Source organism: Pelodiscus sinensis, chromosome 1 (genome assembly GCF_049634645.1).
Source record: "Pelodiscus sinensis isolate JC-2024 chromosome 1, ASM4963464v1, whole genome shotgun sequence".
Classification (NCBI taxonomy): domain Eukaryota; kingdom Metazoa; phylum Chordata; order Testudines; family Trionychidae; genus Pelodiscus; species Pelodiscus sinensis.
In genome coordinates, this window is record NC_134711.1 from 192,124,294 (window position 1) to 192,142,759 (window position 18,466).

The following is an 18,466-nucleotide window of genomic DNA, read 5'->3' on the forward strand; positions in this document are numbered from 1 at the left end:
TACACCATTGTGATTAATATTGTTTTATTGATTTTCTTTTCCTCCAGTAATAAGTCGGAAACGGTACCATTGGCAACACGGCACAATGTCACATGTGTGGGGCTCTCTCCAGATGGAACTCTTGCCATATTAGTTGATGAAGGTATTTGGTGAGGGGGAGTTTGTTCCTAAAGGGGTGTCAGAGGACTACAGCAGACAATCCATTTTATTAAACATGATAATTATCCATAACTAGCCACACTTGAGAAAAACTAAAGTCTGAAAACATACATTTCTTCCTCAGAATTTTCAAAGTTATTGAATGAGAATGTGGCTTCTTTAATTTTCTTCAGATTTACTATACTAATTCTTTTAACTGGTGTTCCACTGAAAAGCCCGCCCCAACCCCAGAAATGATGATTGGATTAAAAAAAATTAAATCTACGCATCTGTAGTTTATTTAGAATGTCAAATAATTTCAGTGATCCCTTTCCTTCCTTTCTTACAGAGGGAGCTGCCTTGCTTGTCAGTTTGCTCAGTAAATCTGTAATACATCAGTTCCATTTTCAGAAGCCAGTGCACTGTGTCTGCTTTTCCCCAGATGGCAGGTAAACAGAATCTTTAAAAAACCTTTTAAAGTGTGTAGGTAATGAAAGCTGTAATTGATTTAAACGTTTGGGTAAGTCAAGGAATAAAATTTGTTAATCTGTGGTGCTGGAGGGGTTGGAGGAAGTAATCAATGAATATTTGAACTGAGTCAGTTTCTGTACGCTGGACTGTGGGTTATGGGGCAGAGTAGATGAGTGGGAGATAGTCAAGCTTCACACCTTGCTTTTTTCCAGGATACTCTTTACCTCTGGTAGGGCACTATTTTAAAATCTTTTTTCTGACTTCACAATATGTTTTCTCATGGGAAAATGCAACTTCTTTGGTGCAGAGGTGTCTAAGAGATACACATGTTGATGCACCAGAGGTTAAAGTTAAGGTTTTATATTATAGGATCTTGAGTGGTGATAGAGAACTTATTTAGAACGGGGTAGAGTCTGTCCATGAAAATAGTAAAAAGGTGAGGGTTTAGGTATACTGAAAAGGGTATCTTAATTATTGACATTTCCTTGCTTCTAAGAGTTTGTTTTCCTGGAGCTATCTTAATTGATTTTAATGACCATTTTTCTTCGTGGGTATAACAAACTGTTTATGTACATATGTACAAATTTGGTGAAATGGAGGGCACTATAGACACAGGTGATGTATTTTACATGCCAGGACTTTTTTACTCTTCCAGCTTAGCAATAGTACATATATATCCTTTAATCACACAAGAAGAAATACCCCCATTCTAATATTATTTTGGTGTGTTGTTCATGTTTCTAGCACTGAAAGACTGGTTCCTTCTACAATTCTGTGTATGATTTTGCTTTCTGTTTTCTGTGTGATAGGAAATTTGTGATCACGAAGGACAATGTTGCTCTTATGTACCATGCCCCTGGAAAGAAGCGAGAATTTAATGCCTTTGTGCTGGACAAAACTTACTATGGTCCATATGATGAAACAACATGCATTGACTGGACTAATGATTCCAAGTAAGTAGTTACAACAATCAGTGGGACTTGTGCTCCTAGCTCCTTAGATGGTCTTGTGAGCCCCACTTTACAGTAAATTTTGGTATACATCAGAAGAATGTACATGTTGGATCCTGATATTTTGCTCCGATAAAAATTACATTTGTTTGTTTATGAAAGCTCTAGTCCAGTCTCCAAATTCTCAAGTCTCTCATTGGCTTTGAAAGCTCCTTTTGATTTCTCAATTGCTCAGTGTATTTTCTTAAATCTATATATAATTAATTTTTTTAAAGCTGTCTGAATACGTATCTATAGCATATAGACACATCTGGAGCAGCAACCGGGTACAACCATCCCTTAAAATGTGTCTCCACATGGGGGGCAACTCTTATGGAGTGTGTGTAGTTGACACACTCTCTCTCTCTCGCTCTCTCTGCCGATTCAATTCTTGGCATCCCTGTCAAGACTGCCAGCTGTCCAGTCTGAATCACATGTTAAATGTCTGCACCTCTCTGTTAAAATGGCATCCACATAATGGGAAAGTTTGTGAACCCATTCGCTGATCTGACTTGCCCTGTATTTTCTTTTGTAGGTGCTTCGCAGTTGGTAGCAAGGACATGTCAACATGGGTGTTTGGAGCTGAGCGATGGGCTAACTTGATTTATTACTCTCTTGGGGGACATAAAGATGCAATCGTAGCCTGCTTTTTTGAAGAGAATAGTCTAGATGTATGTAAAGAACTTATTTGAATGCTCATATTAAAATTGTCTCAGCATCTTTCCATCTTTAGATAACCCTACTGAATTTCCTTTGCGCTCATATTCCAGTGAAGTGTTCCATAGAAATTACTGATGGAAAATACCTATTAGATTATTTAAGGTTCTGTAATTCAAAGATGATTTACCAGATTGTCTTTTAGAAGTTGCAGAAATGTTTTTCTCTGTCGTCAGAGTAAACCTTGTAATTTTCAAGATAAATGAATTTTCTAAGCCAAATGTATAGGGGCACTAAAATAATGTTTTATATTGTAAACTGGTTACAACCTGAACTATCAAGTAATCTGTTTTATGATGGGCTGATATGCTGTTTAGTTCAGCTGATTATGATACCATAGGGTTGTATGATGTTCACAATAGATGTATGTGTGTTTTATACTCCAGCTATACACAGTTAGCCAGGATGGGGCTCTGTGTGTGTGGCAGTGTGATACAGAGCTGGACGGTCTAAAGCCCATGCCTCCCAAAGATAGAACTGAAGACAAAAATGAGTCAGTGAAAGACCTGGGTGAAGATTTTATTGAAGAACCCAAGGGTGAGGTGATTCATGGAAAAGCCACTACAAATGAACAAGAAAGGAGAGAGAAAGTGAAATATTCACGTGCAGCAAAGTAGGTGATCTTTCAAAAATAACAGGGATCTGTCTGTCTGTCTCATAGACTCATAGACTTTAAGGTCAGAAGGGACCATTATGATCATCTAGTCTGACCCCCTGCACAGTGCAGGCCACAGAATCTCACCCACCCCTCCCAGAATAATCCTCTCACCTGTCTATCTAAATGTTTAAAAGATATAGCATAGATTCATTGCAATGGCTTCTGCTCACTTTGCATTAATTTACTCTGTCTTATTTGAAGCTAGTGGACAAATCTATCCAACTTTCAGTCATTAAATCTTGTTATTATTGCCTTCAATAGAACATCCTTTTGTCATTCCCTGAGCATGTGAATAGTGATTTATACAATTTGTGAGGAATAAATAGAAGATTTCCCTTCATTTGCTAAGGATTAAGTTCTTTTGTTTTATGGCACAAAAGATTGCTTGCAAAGTTTACACCTTAAATTAAAAGCAGAGGAGATGTAAAGAGGTCCAGCGTGTGCCATCTTGCAGTAGCGTTCATAGATGTTTTGTTTCTGCTGCTGTGGAGCTATATTTCTGTGAAGAAATATGGGTTGACATCAAAGTACTGAATTTTGGTGCAGTGACATTAGCTTCTGATAGGTAGTAGATAACTTCAGCAGTTTGGGTGACCTTTCTGAAGGAGTGCTACATTTTCAAAAGTGACGAGGAGTCCTGTGGCACCTTATAGACTAACTGAAGTGTTGGAGCATAAGCTTTTGTGGGCAAAGAATCAATGGACACAAATCAGATATTAGGAATGGCAACATACAAAAACCTGTTGGGGAACACTTCAATCTCCCTGGACACACAATTGCAGATCTAAAGGTAGCCATCCTGCAGCAAAAAACTTCAGGACCAGACTTCAAAGAGAAACTGCTGAGCTACAGTTCATCTTCAAGTTTGACACAATCAACTCAGGATTAAACAAAGACTGTGAATGGCTTGCTAACTACAAAAGCTTCTCCTCTCTTGGAATTCACACCTCCAGATCAGCTACTAGAAGTGGGCCTCATCCTCCCTGATTGGCTCCACCTCATCATCTCCAGCCTGATTCTGGCCTGCATATCTATACCTTCCTCTGGAAATTTCCACTACATGCATCTGACGAAGTGAGTCTTTGCCCACGAAAGCTTATGCTCCAACACTTCGGTTAGTCTATAAGGTGCCACAGGACTCCTCGCTGCTTTTGTAGATTCAGACTAACACGGCTACCCCTCTGATACTTGACTACATTTTCAAATAAGACTTATTTTGTAGTGTGAAACAGTCTGGGGTATATTGTCCTATAGTGTAAGGAAATTTTTAAAATGGAATATGCAATTGTTGGATAACATTCGAACTTATGTTTATTTATCCCTGAGAGCCATCAAATACAAAACAGTCATAAGAGCTACAGAGTACCAAGAGTACAGTATTTAGCTCCTGTGCTTCAATTACTCATTTAGATTAATCTAAGAATTCAGGGATAGACACCTTAAGCATCTTTCATTGTGTATAATCATATGCAACTTCTGTTAAATCATGTTACTATAATTGCTGTGAATCCAAGTCCATGATGGGAGGAGTGGTTCAACTGGTGGAATAAGGCAAAATATAAAGAAAAGCAACTTGAAGAACTGTGTTTTATTGTTTTTTGTGGCACTACCTCCGAAGTACTTGCCATATATTGAATAGTCATTGCAAGAGTACATCTGTCATTCATCTTCACATTGTTTTTGTGGTGTATTATCTTTGGCATATAGGTACTTTTTCAACAAAGAAGGAGATTTTAATAACCTGACATCTGCGGCTTACCACAAGAAAACACATCTTCTAGTCACTGGTTTTGCTTCTGGAATTTTTCACCTTCATGAGCTTCCAGAGTTCAACCTCATCCATTCCTTAAGGTTAGTATAATTGTGCAAGCCCCATAGCAGATCATTGTGCCTAATAATGAAGGAAGAGTGTAATGGAATGACAGTCTTGAATAGTCTACTGGGTGTTGTAATTGCCGTTTCTGTCATAAATTGAAATTAGGAAGCCACACTGATTAAAGAGGAACATTAATCTTTGAAAGATTAAATGAAGCCATTTAATTGCACTTAATTGCTTTATTAAGGAGAGACATGATTTGAACCAGGAACTGAGTTCTAATCCCAGTCTTGACAGACCCTCTTTATGATTTTGAATTAGTTATTCACCAGCTGGGTCAGTTTCTATTTGTATAAGATGAGAATGCTACTTACCGGTAATTACTCATGCCATAAAGGTATTAATAAATAGCATGTGTAGAGTGCTTTCAAGACAAAATGATATACCAGATGAATATTTTTATATATTTTAATGGCTGCTATGTAGAATGGTGTGCTAAACTTAAAAGGGATTGTGTAAAGAATGAAAGTACAATTTCCATTTACAACAAAGTAGATTTTTTTCTAGACTATGGCAAATTTTAATCTTGTACCTCAAAGTAGCTCTTCACTCAAGTTCATAGTTGCTTTTTTAAAAATTCAAATTTGGGTTTTTTATTCCCATATTACATATTTGTTCCTTCTATCCCACGAGAAGTCTGAAAGATATCTGAAGAAATGATTCACAGCTAGCTCAACGCTGTCTTTTAATAAATAAAAGTTTTTTCAATGATTGAAATTTTCAAAGTTGATCATTTTTTAAGCAGTGTGGCAGTGTTTTTTGTCTGGGGTGAAATACATTTAGCGCATTTTAAAAAACACAAATTTCTTTACAAATCACTTCAAATCGAGACTCATTTTAAAAAAAATTGATGGGGCTAAGGAGATTGTATTTGTTTAGTGATAGTCATTTTGTATTGATATGTTGTCGAGATCAGGAATGCTGACCAGCACCCAGTGACTAAGGGGTTAACTCAGGTACTTAGCAAAGGTGTGTGTGGATGGGGGCGGGAGGGTCAGGCAGTCAGTCAACAATAATGCAGGTAGGAATTTCAAACTGGAAAAGAGGGCTTCTTTCTCTCTCTCTCCTTTCTTTGAGAGCAGAGAACTTTCTCCCAGGTAATGAGGGAGATGGGAAACTCTTTCTCTCTCAAGGAACGGTCTTCTTGAAATGTGTAAGTTGGGAAAAGTTTAGATAGTCCTCAGGGTTTATTATTTTCCTTGTTTGGGGGTTTGGAAATCATGTCTGAGCTGGATAATTGTTTTTCTCTTTTGTAACTAAGGATTACAGCCCAGGGACTTTCCCTGAGTGTGTATATACAGGCAGTCCCCGACTTACGCGGATCCGACTTACGTCGGATCCGCACTTACGAACGGGGCTTTCTCGCCCTGGAAGTCGGGGCGAGAGAGCCCCGTTCGTAAGCTGCTCCGGTGCCCCTGGTCTGCTGGAGACCGTCTCCAGCAGACCAGGGGCACCGGGCGGGTTCCCGCGCCTCTGAGGCTTTGCCAGAGCAAAGCCTCAGAGGCGCGGGGAACCGCCGCTGCTGCCGCTTTGACTGAAGCGGCAGCAGCGGCGGTTCCCCGCGCCTCTGAGGCTTTGCTCTGGCAAAGCCTCAGAGGCGCGGGACCCCCCCGCGGCTGCGGCTTCAGTCAGGGTGCCTGTGGTCTGCTGGGGACCGTCCCCAGCAGACCACAGGCACCCAGACTGGAGCGGCAGCAGCGGCGGTTCCCCGCGCCTCTGAGGCTTTGCTCTGGCAAAGCCTCAGAGGCGCGGGACCCCCCGCGGCTGCGGCTTCAGTCCGGGTGCCTGTGATCTGCTGGGGACCGTCCCCAGCAGACCACAGGCACCCAGACTGAAGCCGCAGCCGTGGCGGGGTCCCTCACCTCTGAGGCTTTGCCAGAGCAAAGCCTCAGAGGCGCGGCACCCCGCTGCCGCTGCGGCTCTGCTCCCCGTGTCCCTGGTCTGCTGGGGGGGGGGGAGGGCGCAGCTAGTGTGCTCCCCCCCCCCCAGCAGACCAGGCTTTTGTTTTGGACTCTGGGGCAGAGCAGCTGGGGCGCTACTGGACCAACCCGGCAGCACCCCAGCTGCTCTGCCCCAGGTCCTGATTCAGCCGCTGCTGGTCAGTTTCAGCAGCGGCTGAATCAGGACGTCTGGGGCAGAGCAGATGGGGTGCTGCTGGGTTGGTCCAGTAGCACCCCAGCTGCTCTACCCCAGGCGTCCCCAAGTCAGCTTCTGCTGAAACTGACCAGCGCTGACTACAGGAAGCCCCAGGCAGAGTTGCTCTGCCCGGGGCTTCCTGGAATCAGCTGCTGATCAGTTTCAGCAGCAGCTGACTTGGGGACGCCTGGGGTTCTTAAGTTGATTCTGTATGTAAGTCAGAACTGGCGGTCAGTTTCAGCAGTGTCTGAATCTGGACGCCAGTTCCGACTTACATACAGATTCAACTTAAGAACAAACCTATAGTCCCTATCTTGTACGTAACCCGGGGACTGCCTGTATATCAAATTGTGGCTCTTTCCACCTAGCCAATTTATTATGCTTGCAGCTGTAGTTTTGTTTTGATAATAAAAGTTTGGGCTTTTTAAAATTCTAATTAACTGGTATTGGTTGATTATTGTGTCCTTAGGACTAAGTGCGTAGTTACAAGAGAGGAGTCCATTGTTGTCTGTGCATTCCCTCTGTTTTTCCCAACTCGAAGCAAAATGGAGGTTGGGGCAGGAGGGAGAGCTTTACCTTAGGGAGGGTATTCCCAAGTGATCTCTTCCCTGATTTTCTTGAAATCACTTGGGTGGTGGCTGTGAAGAACCAGTCTTTTTTTTTCTTTTTGGATCTCAGGTGGACTGAGATTGAATAAGTTTGTCTCGGGGAATCACAGAGACAGGTTTAGCAGAGGTTATTCTGCTAGCCGGCCCCCCAGCACTGCACACATAGTGTCAGGTTGCGGGATTGAGCTGTGACAAATGTGCTCCAAGGCTAGAAATAATATTTAACGCTTGTGTAGCATTTTATATCTTCAAAATGTCATCTGGTCATTAACTGGAAAAAAAGAGGCAGATAAGAGTAGTATGCACTGATATTGTTTGTTCCTGCTAGCCCAGTCCCCAGAATTGTATTACTGGGAATAAGACACCTACTGCTCTCTGGTATAATATTCAGTTACCACAGTAATGGTCATGTAATAGCACATAATTGGCTGTGTTCTGTATATTGAGTATGATCAAGGAATGCTTTCAGCTACTGCTCCCTTGACTCTTAGGATCAAATTTGTCACTAGTATAAGCAGACCCAGATCCAGAGACTACAGTGGAATTTGCCGTCTTGTGGTAACAGGAACTTTGGCTCTCATGATCAAAATATGATACATTTTTCAGTTTAACATAGAATTAAATGTGAATCTCTCAATGCACCTTTTGCACTGCTCTAAAAGTGGCTCCATATATCCTTGATGTGTAAGCCCCAGGGCTGATCTAACTTAAGACAGTGCTGTGTAGGCAGTGTATTTTTGCTAGTTTCCTTTACAATTATTAGAGGATACTAGGGGGCTGCACTTGCTGCTTACTATGCTTGCCGACCCCCCTCTCTCTGGTGGCTTTCGCAGACGGAGAGTGTGAGAGAGTGATGATGTCATTCTGTTACCCAGCAGGAAAAGTTTTTTTTATATATAGAGAGAGATAATGTGTTCATTATTTCTGGTGTCATAGGAATGTGAAAATCAAAATCAAAGGACTTGTTTGAAAAGAGGAAATCAACCCCCTAATTTCTCAAATTGACTTTTTCCTTATTCTGTATCCTCAACTTATGTATTTCTTTGACATTTGTCACTTAGTATTTCAGACCAGAGAATTGCATCCATCTCTATGAACTGCACTGGTGACTGGATTGCTTTTGGATGTTCAGGTTTGTAAATCAAGGGACTTCTTTCTAAGGAAATATGTTGTAGGCCTGCAGGTGTGAAATCTTCTTGGTCCTGCCTGATTGCCACATTTTAAAGTTTTATTTATTTTATAGGCCCAACCCCATATCAGAGTACATTGCATACATGAATGTTTTTGTCCTTATAAAATGTGTCTGTAGGAGAATATTATTTCACAGATGAAAAAAAATGAAATACATAGATTTAGTGGTTTGCCTGAAGTCTGTGGCAGATCTTAGAATGGAATCTAAATCTCTTGATTCCCAGTTTAGTACCTGACTCATGAGACCATCTTCCTTCCAAAGGGAGGAGACCATAGCACCAGCCTGCGCATAGGTTGTACTGTTATAGAATACCTTCATTCTGGGTTTCCTCTCTTCCTGCATGTGTCTGCCTCCACAGATACAAATGTCATCATTCCTATAAGTGATGGATGACTGTACCAGTTAACCTCCTCCAATCCTGAACTGCAAATCTAGTCCATAGTCAGTCACATGCAAGCTAAACCCCTCTAAATGTATGTATCTGCGTTAATACCCTTTTCCATGTAACAGAGAACAGCAGATTGGCTGCTTTTGATGAATATTAGTTCTTCTGTGGTTTATTCATGTTGATATACAGTTTTGATTCACTTAAAAAGGCAAGATTAAAAAAAGTCACGTGAAAAAACAATTTTTAAGCTTGTACATGTTTCATTTTTATTTTATTTTTTCTCTTTCTAGTGACTTTTAAAAATGTTTTTCCTCTTTTTTTGGCTGCTCATCAGTACACATATGTCTTGTGCCAATGACAGCTGTAGTATTGGCTTGGCCAAGAAATAAAATTGCCAAATCCTAACTGCGGGTGTTTAGAAAGTCTGTTGCCTTCATTTTGAAATTGCATTGTGCATCCTTTTAGGGTGAATGTACAGTGTGTTTATAGGCACGTGATTTTTTATAAATGGGAAGGATATTGTATGCAAGTATTATATAATATCTCCCATCACTGAATCAAAATTACTTATCTTTCCTCTCTTCCATTGTATTTACAGGTCTTGGTCAGCTGCTGGTGTGGGAATGGCAAAGTGAGTCTTATGTGCTGAAGCAGCAGGGCCATTTCAACAGTATGGTCTCATTGGCATATTCTCCAGATGGGCAATACTTAGTTACTGGAGGAGATGATGGGAAAGTAAGTCAATCACAGTTATTAAAAACTCTTGGATCACAAAAGTATAGTAAACAGTGCAAATCTGAATACACCGTAGAGCCATGGTCATTCGATCATCATTGACTGGTCGATCGCGAGACCTCGACCAGTCAATTGTGAGGCGTCCTGTCTGCCCTGCCCCCATTTCCTTCCCACCCCTGGGAAGCTCCACTACTTACCTCAAGTGAAAAGGAAGTAGTGTCAGTTTCCCGGAGATGGACAGAAGTCCCTCAACTTAGCGCCACTTCCGGCGATTCCGGAAGTGCGCTAGCTGCTCTGCTGGATGTTCTGCGGGAGGGAGCATCGGCTCCCTGCACCGCACAGGAGGGGTGAGTGAGCCCCGGGGGAGGCATGCAGGGGATTTCCCTGTGTCGGGGGAGGGGGGGGCGGTTGGCCCTGTGGGGCTTCCCTGCGTGGGGGGCTTGGCGTCAGGGCAAGCGCGCGCGGGGCTTCCTTGTGCGGTGGGGGGGGGCTTTGGCCCCGGGGCAGGCATGCGCGGGGCTTCCCTGCACCGCGGGAGGATCAGCCCCGGGGCAGGAGCGCACTGGTTTCCCTCTGGGGGGGGGGCATGGGCAGATGCAGGGGAGACTCTGCCTCCACTGGCACCCCACTCCCCGAACTCTGTCCCTATTCCCGTCCCCACTCCCCGAACTCTGTCCCCACTGGCACCCTGTCCCCAGCTGCAGAAACCTGTCCCCACTGGCTCTCTGTCCCCTGCTGCAGAACCCTGTCCTCTGCCCTCCCAGCACCCTGTTCCCTCTCCCCTGCCCCGAGCCGCAGAACTCTGTTCCCACAAAACGTATAATTATAAATGCGTCATTTTAGATTTAAATAGCATGAATAAAAAACAGACCATTTATTTCATAACTATAAATGCATGATTTTAATTTTATACATCGCATAATTTAAAAATAAACTGTTTATCAGAGTGTGTAAGTAAGGGCTGGGGATAGCAAGTGATGGACAGGAGGAGAATAGAGAGGGCGGGGCTTCAAGGAGGGGGCAGGGCGGTAGATCTTCGCCTGTTCTGAGATTTAAAAAGTGATCTTGGGTGTTAAAAGGTTGGAGAGCACTGCCGTAGAGAGCAGTGTTACTGTAACTCATAAATCATTTTTATCATCTAAAAATCATGTTTTTGGCCACATTGCCTATAAATGTGTTTTGGAAGGTAGGAAACCATTTACTTTCCCAGTGCATCCACTTTCTGGTTTGTTATCTTGAGATATTCTCGAGGGTTCTCCTGCTTGTATTACTTACAATTTTTAGCAATCAAGAACTTGATTTGGAACAGTTGCAGATATAATGCAGCCTAAAGAAAGAAGTGGGCCTAATTGTGGGCTTGACAGTAGCGTCGCTAATACATATCCACATTAATACCCAAGTACAGATGGTGGATTAATACTGTACAAAGCCATTCTAACAGTTAGGGTTTACCAATCTCAGAATAAATAAAAAATAATTTTATAAAGAGATGCAATTCTTAAAGGATATTTTCTCAAATAGTTGCTGTTTTAAAAGAAAAATGAAAGCATCTTTTAGCTGAGATTTGTATTGAAGCTATAGATTAGTGAGAGAGCCTGGTTTTGGATTTTGAAGGGGGGCATGTTTGTCTTTTCTAATTATAGTCTGCAGACTGTGTATATAACTGGAATAGATACATTCTCTCCTCCCCCTTGCTGTTATTTGGGTCTGGGAAAGAAAATAGCCCCACTGCCATCAATCAGATTTAGAGCTGAGTGGAAATGGGAATTCACAATCTGTGGGAAATTCTGAAACTTAAAAAATAAAAATTATGAAATGAGGAAAGATCAAATTTCCCACAGAAGGGGAATTCTGACATTTTGTTTAGAAAAAGTCAAAACAACAGTTTGATTTGATCTTTTCACAAATATTTTTACTCTGCCTGGAGCTTTGGCTTCCCTGACCTAGGATAACAAGGGAGACTCTCACCCTGGTGGGGAGCAGGGAAATCATTGACTGGAAACAGTTTTTCAACAGAAAATTGAAAATTTCTTGCAAAATTGAAATCTATGGAAAATGTCATTTTTATGTAAAGTGTCAGAAAATCATTCCAATGGAAAATTGTAAACCAGTTTTAATCAGACTTTCACCTGTGTGTTTCACTGAGATTTTACAAATAAAAGCCCTGGGCCTGCATTCCTCCCTTCCAAAAAGAACTCCCACTGACTGAATTGGGAGTGCTATCTGAGGGTGCATCTACACAGCGCCCTAAATTTGAAATAAGATATGCAATTTGCGTTACTCAATTTGCATATCTTATTTCGAATCGATTTTGAAATACCTTATTTTTAAATTTGGCACGTCTACTTCTATTTCGAAATAACGTGCTATTTTGAGACATCCCTTAGCCCTTGTGGGATGAGGGTTACTGGGATGCCGAAATAGCGTACCTGTTATTTTGAAAAATATTTTGAAATAATGGGCGGCTTGTGTAGATTAGCTATCTTGAAATAGCTATGCAATGTACCCTAAGTGAGCGAGGCATGCAGAACTGGGCTTTCGGTTAGAAGAAATAATGAAGCTATGCTGGAGCATTTTCTGGTGTGTTTATGATGCAGGATTTCTTAGAGGGCTTTTCTTCTTTTGCAGGTGAAAGTTTGGAACACCAGCAGCAGCTTCTGCTTTGTAACTTTTACAGAACATACCAGCAGCATCTCTGCTGTAACTTTTACCTCCACTGGTTATGTCGTTCTGAGTGCTTCCTTGGACGGAACAGTGCGAGCCTTTGATCTTCACAGGTAAATCCTCTTTAAGCCTTTCTGCATCACCCAGTTTTGTCTAGAAACTTATCAGGTTGTTTGCAGGTGGACTCTAGTTTATTGAAATGTCAAGCACTCAGCTCCAAGGCTTGATTGAGGACTATGACTTCATTTTTTTTAATCTTGTGTATTCACTTCAAGTCTCTAAATCAGTGATGGGCAGTCTAAGCTAGCGAGTGGCCTTCCTTCATCAGTGTGCTGCAAGATTGTTGTAACCAAGGCAGCATCCTGGGATAGGTTAGTTTTTGCTAACTCTGCTTGCATATCAAGAATTTGCCTGTTGTAATCCCTCTCTCTGGGGCATCTGGTATTGGCCACTGTTAGGAGACAGGATACTGGGCTAGATGGACCTTTGATCTTACCCAGTATGGCTGTTCTTATGTGAGGAGGATGAGGAGGACTGAACTGTAGTAGCACTTTGATTGGACACAGAAGGAGCGTACGGCTCTCATAGTCAATGATTTGTCCAATCAGCACACACCTCACTTAAAGTACCTTTGACATTTCCCAGCAGGGAAAGCTCACAGAGCTGCAAGGGAATCCCAAGAAGGGCAGGGATCAGCTCTGCCTTCCCACAGCACTGCACTGTCAACAGAGGAGAAATGTTGACAATGGGAGGCAGAAAAACTGGTTTCAGCGTTTTTCACTTTTGCACGTCGACAGCCCTTTTTTTGCCAAACCTTCCCTGTGTAGATGTAGCCTCAGCAAAGGAAACTTCTAAAAGAGATGAACATATTGTTGCTGATCATTCAGCAAAGGTGTGTGTTTAAAGACACATGAGCTATCCATTATTTACATATGTATATGTAAAAGAAACAAGCATCTTCAAACAAGTACATAGATATTTTTTGGATTTTTTTGTAGATTAAAAATAGCATCTTAGCACGTTCCCCAGATTCTGCAGTACAGAGGTCCCTGAGTTATTTTCAAACTTATTCATATGAGACAGTCACGTGTAACTCTGCTGATAGAGCAAAAATGTCTTTTTCGAATGTCTGTTTTAATTTCTGTATGTAGTAGCTTTGTTAAATGTACTCCAGATTTAAATTCTTATGCTTCTTGGTTTAAAATGCTATTTTTAAAAAAATACAAAATATTGAAGTGTGAAATACAAAAATTGAATTAATATAGTCTTAATTATTTAAGATGTATTTAACATTGTTTTTTACATCATATTTGTGTATTGTTTACAACAGATACCGCAATTTTCGCACCTTCACTTCTCCACGACCATCCCAGTTCTCTTGCTTAGCGGTGGATTCCAGTGGTGAGATTATTTCAGCTGGTTCTCAGGACTCGTTTGACATATTTGTCTGGTCAATGCAGAGTGGCAGACTGTTAGACGTAAGGAACTGAGATTGTTCTAGAGCACTCACATTTAACATAGAAAGCGCTGTGGTTATGTTAAATGTATTTTTGGATTAGTTGGTTCTGTCTGAGGCTTATGATCTAGTATTCATTTGCTGAGTAGGAGCTGATGCTATCTTTCTAATCCCTATTAGCCTGCCCACTCCAGGCAGACTATAATGTGGTACTTCTGGACCATGTTATGTTTATGACCGGGGCTCGCCAAGCAGCAATGGTCTCAGGTTACAGTGGGGGAGGTCTAGGTTGGACATTAGGAAAAACTGTTTCAGTAGGCTGATGGTGAAGTACTGGAATGGGTTACCAAGGGAGGGTGGTGGAATCTAGATCCCTAGATGGCTTGACAAAGCCCTGGCTGGGATGATGTAGATGGGATTGATTCAGTTCCTCTGGCTAGTTAGTAATACATTCAAAAAATCCATTATATCCCTGAATTCTAAGTTGATCCTCTTTTAACAAGAAAGCGAGGGCTATGGCATTCTGTTATCTAGTTTCTATTTCCTGTCCTTTAAGATTCAAAGGAAGTGTAAAAATCTGCCCAGTGACCTAGATCCTCACTGCTGTGCCACATTCTTCTACACTCAACCCCCTTGGTGAGCCCCTACCACCTTCACTTGGACCAATTGCAGAGTCCCATTGGCTCCTGCACATTGAACTCCGCCAACGAGCTCCTATGCATATGGACCCCCCACCTGTGAGCTGCCCGTACCTAGATTGCTTCACACAGAATCCTTTCACCCCACACCTGGAACCCCACAACTAAGCCCCTCCACACTTGGATCCTGTTGGGCTGAGCCTGCCTGGTGTGCCTGGCATGGGGCTCCTGTCCTGAGCTGCTTTACCTACTACTCCCGAGGGAATTCTTCTATTGAGAAAATAATATGCTCCTTAATATAGGTACTAAGAGTGTCTATAGCCAGTGGACATAATCATAGTTTTTGGAACATGATTATCTGCTGAACTCAGGCTTGTTACATTATTCCATATTATTATTTTTTCTTTCTTTCTCCATTAGGTTATATCAGGCCATGAAGGCCCCATCAGTAGTCTGTGTTTTAACCCAATGAGGAGTATCTTAGCTAGCGCATCTTGGGATAAAACAGTCAAACTCTGGGATATGTTTGATAGCTGGAGAACGAAGGAGACACTAACACTGAATTCAGATGGTAAACTTCATTTACTTCTATCTAACTTGCCATGCAGATGCAGTTCTGAATGAACTGTGGTGTTCTATAGATATTCTCAATATATTTTTGATAGATGTTGAGTTTAGGCAGCATTTAGTCTTGGAATTTTCTGTACTGCACACAGAGAATTCATGTCCTGTGCAGATTTCTTTGCTTTCTCACAGAAAAATGACTTTCTGATGGGGAAGCAAAGGGAAGTGATAAGAGCAGTCAGGTGCTCCTCCCCAACAACATGGGCATGTTATTTAAAGTGCCTGGAGCAGCCAGTGAAGAGAGAAATCACTGAAGGAGTGGGTGAGGCTTGGGAACATCCTGGACTGTGCCAGAGCAGATTCACTCCTCACCTATCCAACCCTTGTCTATCTGGATTCCCCATGCCCAGAACCTCCTGCTGAGCCTGAACCCTCATACTCAGAACCCGTCACCAAGCCTTATACCTTGAATCCTCCTCCCCATCCAGCCCAGGTCTCCTACCCTGACTCCAGCTCAGCTGCTAGTCCCAACTGGGATGGGGGAGGAATGCATTTCCCTTGCATGGAGCAGCCAGTTTAGAGCCACCCCCAAAAACTTCCCTTGGTGCTGCATACCCTTCTCCCTGCTTCTTGTCCCTATTGTTCCTCAGCTGCGTGGAGAGGAGGTCACTGTACAGGTAGCTGCTCCCTGTGCATCCGGATACCTCATACCTAGACTCCCCACCTAAGTTCCCTCTCAGGTGTGTGCCTGTTCACAAAAAGTTCTAAGCCCACGCACCTCCTTCAGCTCTGGTGGCCGCCACATGGCTTTGATGGTGAGGCTGCATGACAGGCGGCTGCCCCTTGAGCTGGAGCCGAGCCTCTGTGAGGCTGTTCTGGGTCCAGCTCCGGTGGCTGGGGCCAGGGCCATGTGGTGGGTGGCTGCTCCCTCATTTTCTTTTGTTGCTTTTTTAATTATTCATATAAAGCTTGCATGCTAATGAATGACTGTGATGCAGTCTAATGCACTTTGTCACCGTGACTTCCTGCAGGTAGCATGCGTCTGTACAGCCAGTGAACACAGAGCTGTGTGGGGTGGGAAGGAAAGGGCGGGACTGAAGACCCAAGACTGTTGTTAATCAGAGCGTCAGACGTGTGCAGCAGTAACACATGCCAGCTTTGCTGCAGGCTGGGATTTCAGATGCTTTTCCGTCATGAATGTTTCCAAGGCAGAAATGGAATAAAGCTAGTTGTGGGGGAGAAGAAGGGGGGGAAAGGCTTTACATATGCTGCCCCTTGCTGGAAGAGACTGGGATAGTGTGAGGTTGGGCATGGGGCATAGGACCTGGTGCTGTTGGATCCATGCTGTAGAACGAGTAGATGTGGTAATTGGTACCATGCTAGTCACACAACATTGTGCCAGCGGCACCACTGGTGCTCCACAGCGAGGGACCAGAGCTCCATAGTGCCAGACAGTACAGACCCAGGACAAAAAGCCAGCCCTGCCAGCAAGGGTTCCCAAAATACTCCTATGTCCCCGATCCTTCCACAGTGAGATAGGCGCTGGTAGAAAGGAGGGGCCAATGGGTAGGGTGCTGCCGTCGGACTTTGCAGACAGTGGTATGGGGTAAGGATGTAAACAAGTATTTGACTAGCTGACTACCTGATAAGCAGGAACTCTAGCACTATCGACTACTTGCTCATTTCCCACCCCCCACACTCCTGCCACTCTACACTATTAAAGGGATAGGAAGCCGGCGCAAGAGGTTACTGGCTGTCTCCCTGGTCCCAGGTCTCAGCACAATTCCCCCGCCCCACTTCTGCTCTGCATTTTTAAAGGGACAGGGAAGCCGGTGCAAGTGCTGAGACCCGGTACCCAGCTTCTCTGTCCCTTTTAAAAATGCAGAGGCAGTGGGAGTGGGGTGTGTGCCGGGACTAAGGATTCTCTTGTGCCATCTTCCCATCCCTTTAATAGTGCAGAGTGGCAGCGGGGACTTGTGCGGAGACCTGGCGTGAGCTGGGAGTGAGCGCTGAAACTGCCCTTCCTTATTGACTAATCGAGTAGTAGCCAACTAACCACTACTTAACACCCCTAGTATGGGGGTGAGTCACTTAGTCTCTAATTCCCCTGTGTACAGTTGTGAGGCCACATGCATTCGCCATTGTGAGGTGGTCAGATATTGGAGTGAAGGAGGGTGAGGTGAGTTCATTGGTAGGCAGACTGCATGTGTCCCAGTGAGGTTAGGGGAGTGCCATTAACACAGGCCTTGTAAACCTGAGCTCCGATGCCTTCAGGAAGGAGTCATGCTTCCCTCAGTTGGTGCAGCTTCTCCTTCACCTGGCTGTGGGTCTCTTGCCATGTGCTCCTCACATTGGACCTAGCTAGCCCCTACCTCATGCCTTGCCCCCTATTTGTCCCCATGTGCCTGGGAGGGGGAGGCGGGCGGGCAAAGAATAGCTACAGCACAGCGTTAATTATCCCATAACATAGATGTCTACGATATTTGTCAGCAACTGGTGGGTGCAACGGTGGCACACATTTGAATGAGTGCACATGACCTCAATATTGGTGCACATGACACAATTCACTCCACTCATGGATCGAAAAATCTTAAAGGGAACACTGGTCCCCGCCCCATCCCCCAGCATCTGGATCTGCATCCCATTAGCAGCTTCTAGTACTAGACCACCTGCCGTGCCCCATGGAACCCCCCTCAACAAGCTCCTATGCATCCAGATTCCCCCCACTGCTGAGCTGCCCATACCCACATTGCCTCATACAGAATCCTTTCAACCCACACCTGGATACCCTCTCGACTTGGACCCCTGTTGGGTTGAGAGAATTCTTCACCAAAATATTATAAATTTCTGTCCCTCCCGCCTCCCAAAATAAAAGTTCTGCACACATTCTAACATTCTGCAAATGGTATTTGTTGATAAATAAAGGCAGAGGCTCCAGCATTGCAGTAGGGAGTACAGGCCACTGCCTGCATGAAGGTAGGAGATATCCCTGTGGCCCAGCCCCTTCTCCTCAGACACAGACCTTGGACAGACTTGACCATTGAGCTGTGCCAGAGTTGGGTGCTGCCCCAATGCTAAGTCTGTGTTCTGAGGGGTGAAAGGACAAGGGGCTGAGCAGCAGGGTGATATTTCCCATCTTCATGCAGCCAGTGGCCTGTGATCTACATTGCCGCACCAGAGTCGCTGCATTTATTTACTGACAAAATTTGCAGAATTTTAAAATATTTGTGTTAGCT

General features: G+C 43.5%; 1 protein-coding gene across 2 annotated transcripts in view; it reads left to right on the top strand.

The window, feature by feature from the left end:
- Positions 1 to 18,466, top strand: part of PWP2 (PWP2 small subunit processome component) — a 34,291-nt gene that overhangs the window by 2,044 nt on the left and 13,781 nt on the right. For both annotated transcript variants that reach the window (XM_075912638.1, XM_075912629.1), the window contains exons 3-13: positions 48 to 142; positions 488 to 587; positions 1,419 to 1,562; positions 2,134 to 2,269; positions 2,702 to 2,928; positions 4,681 to 4,824; positions 8,655 to 8,725; positions 9,772 to 9,908; positions 12,537 to 12,685; positions 13,903 to 14,050; positions 15,087 to 15,237. In XM_075912638.1, coding sequence (XP_075768753.1) covers positions 48 to 142; positions 488 to 587; positions 1,419 to 1,562; positions 2,134 to 2,269; positions 2,702 to 2,928; positions 4,681 to 4,824; positions 8,655 to 8,725; positions 9,772 to 9,908; positions 12,537 to 12,685; positions 13,903 to 14,050; positions 15,087 to 15,237 — 1,502 coding nt within the window. The remainder of the gene's footprint in view (positions 1 to 47; positions 143 to 487; positions 588 to 1,418; positions 1,563 to 2,133; positions 2,270 to 2,701; positions 2,929 to 4,680; positions 4,825 to 8,654; positions 8,726 to 9,771; positions 9,909 to 12,536; positions 12,686 to 13,902; positions 14,051 to 15,086; positions 15,238 to 18,466) is intronic.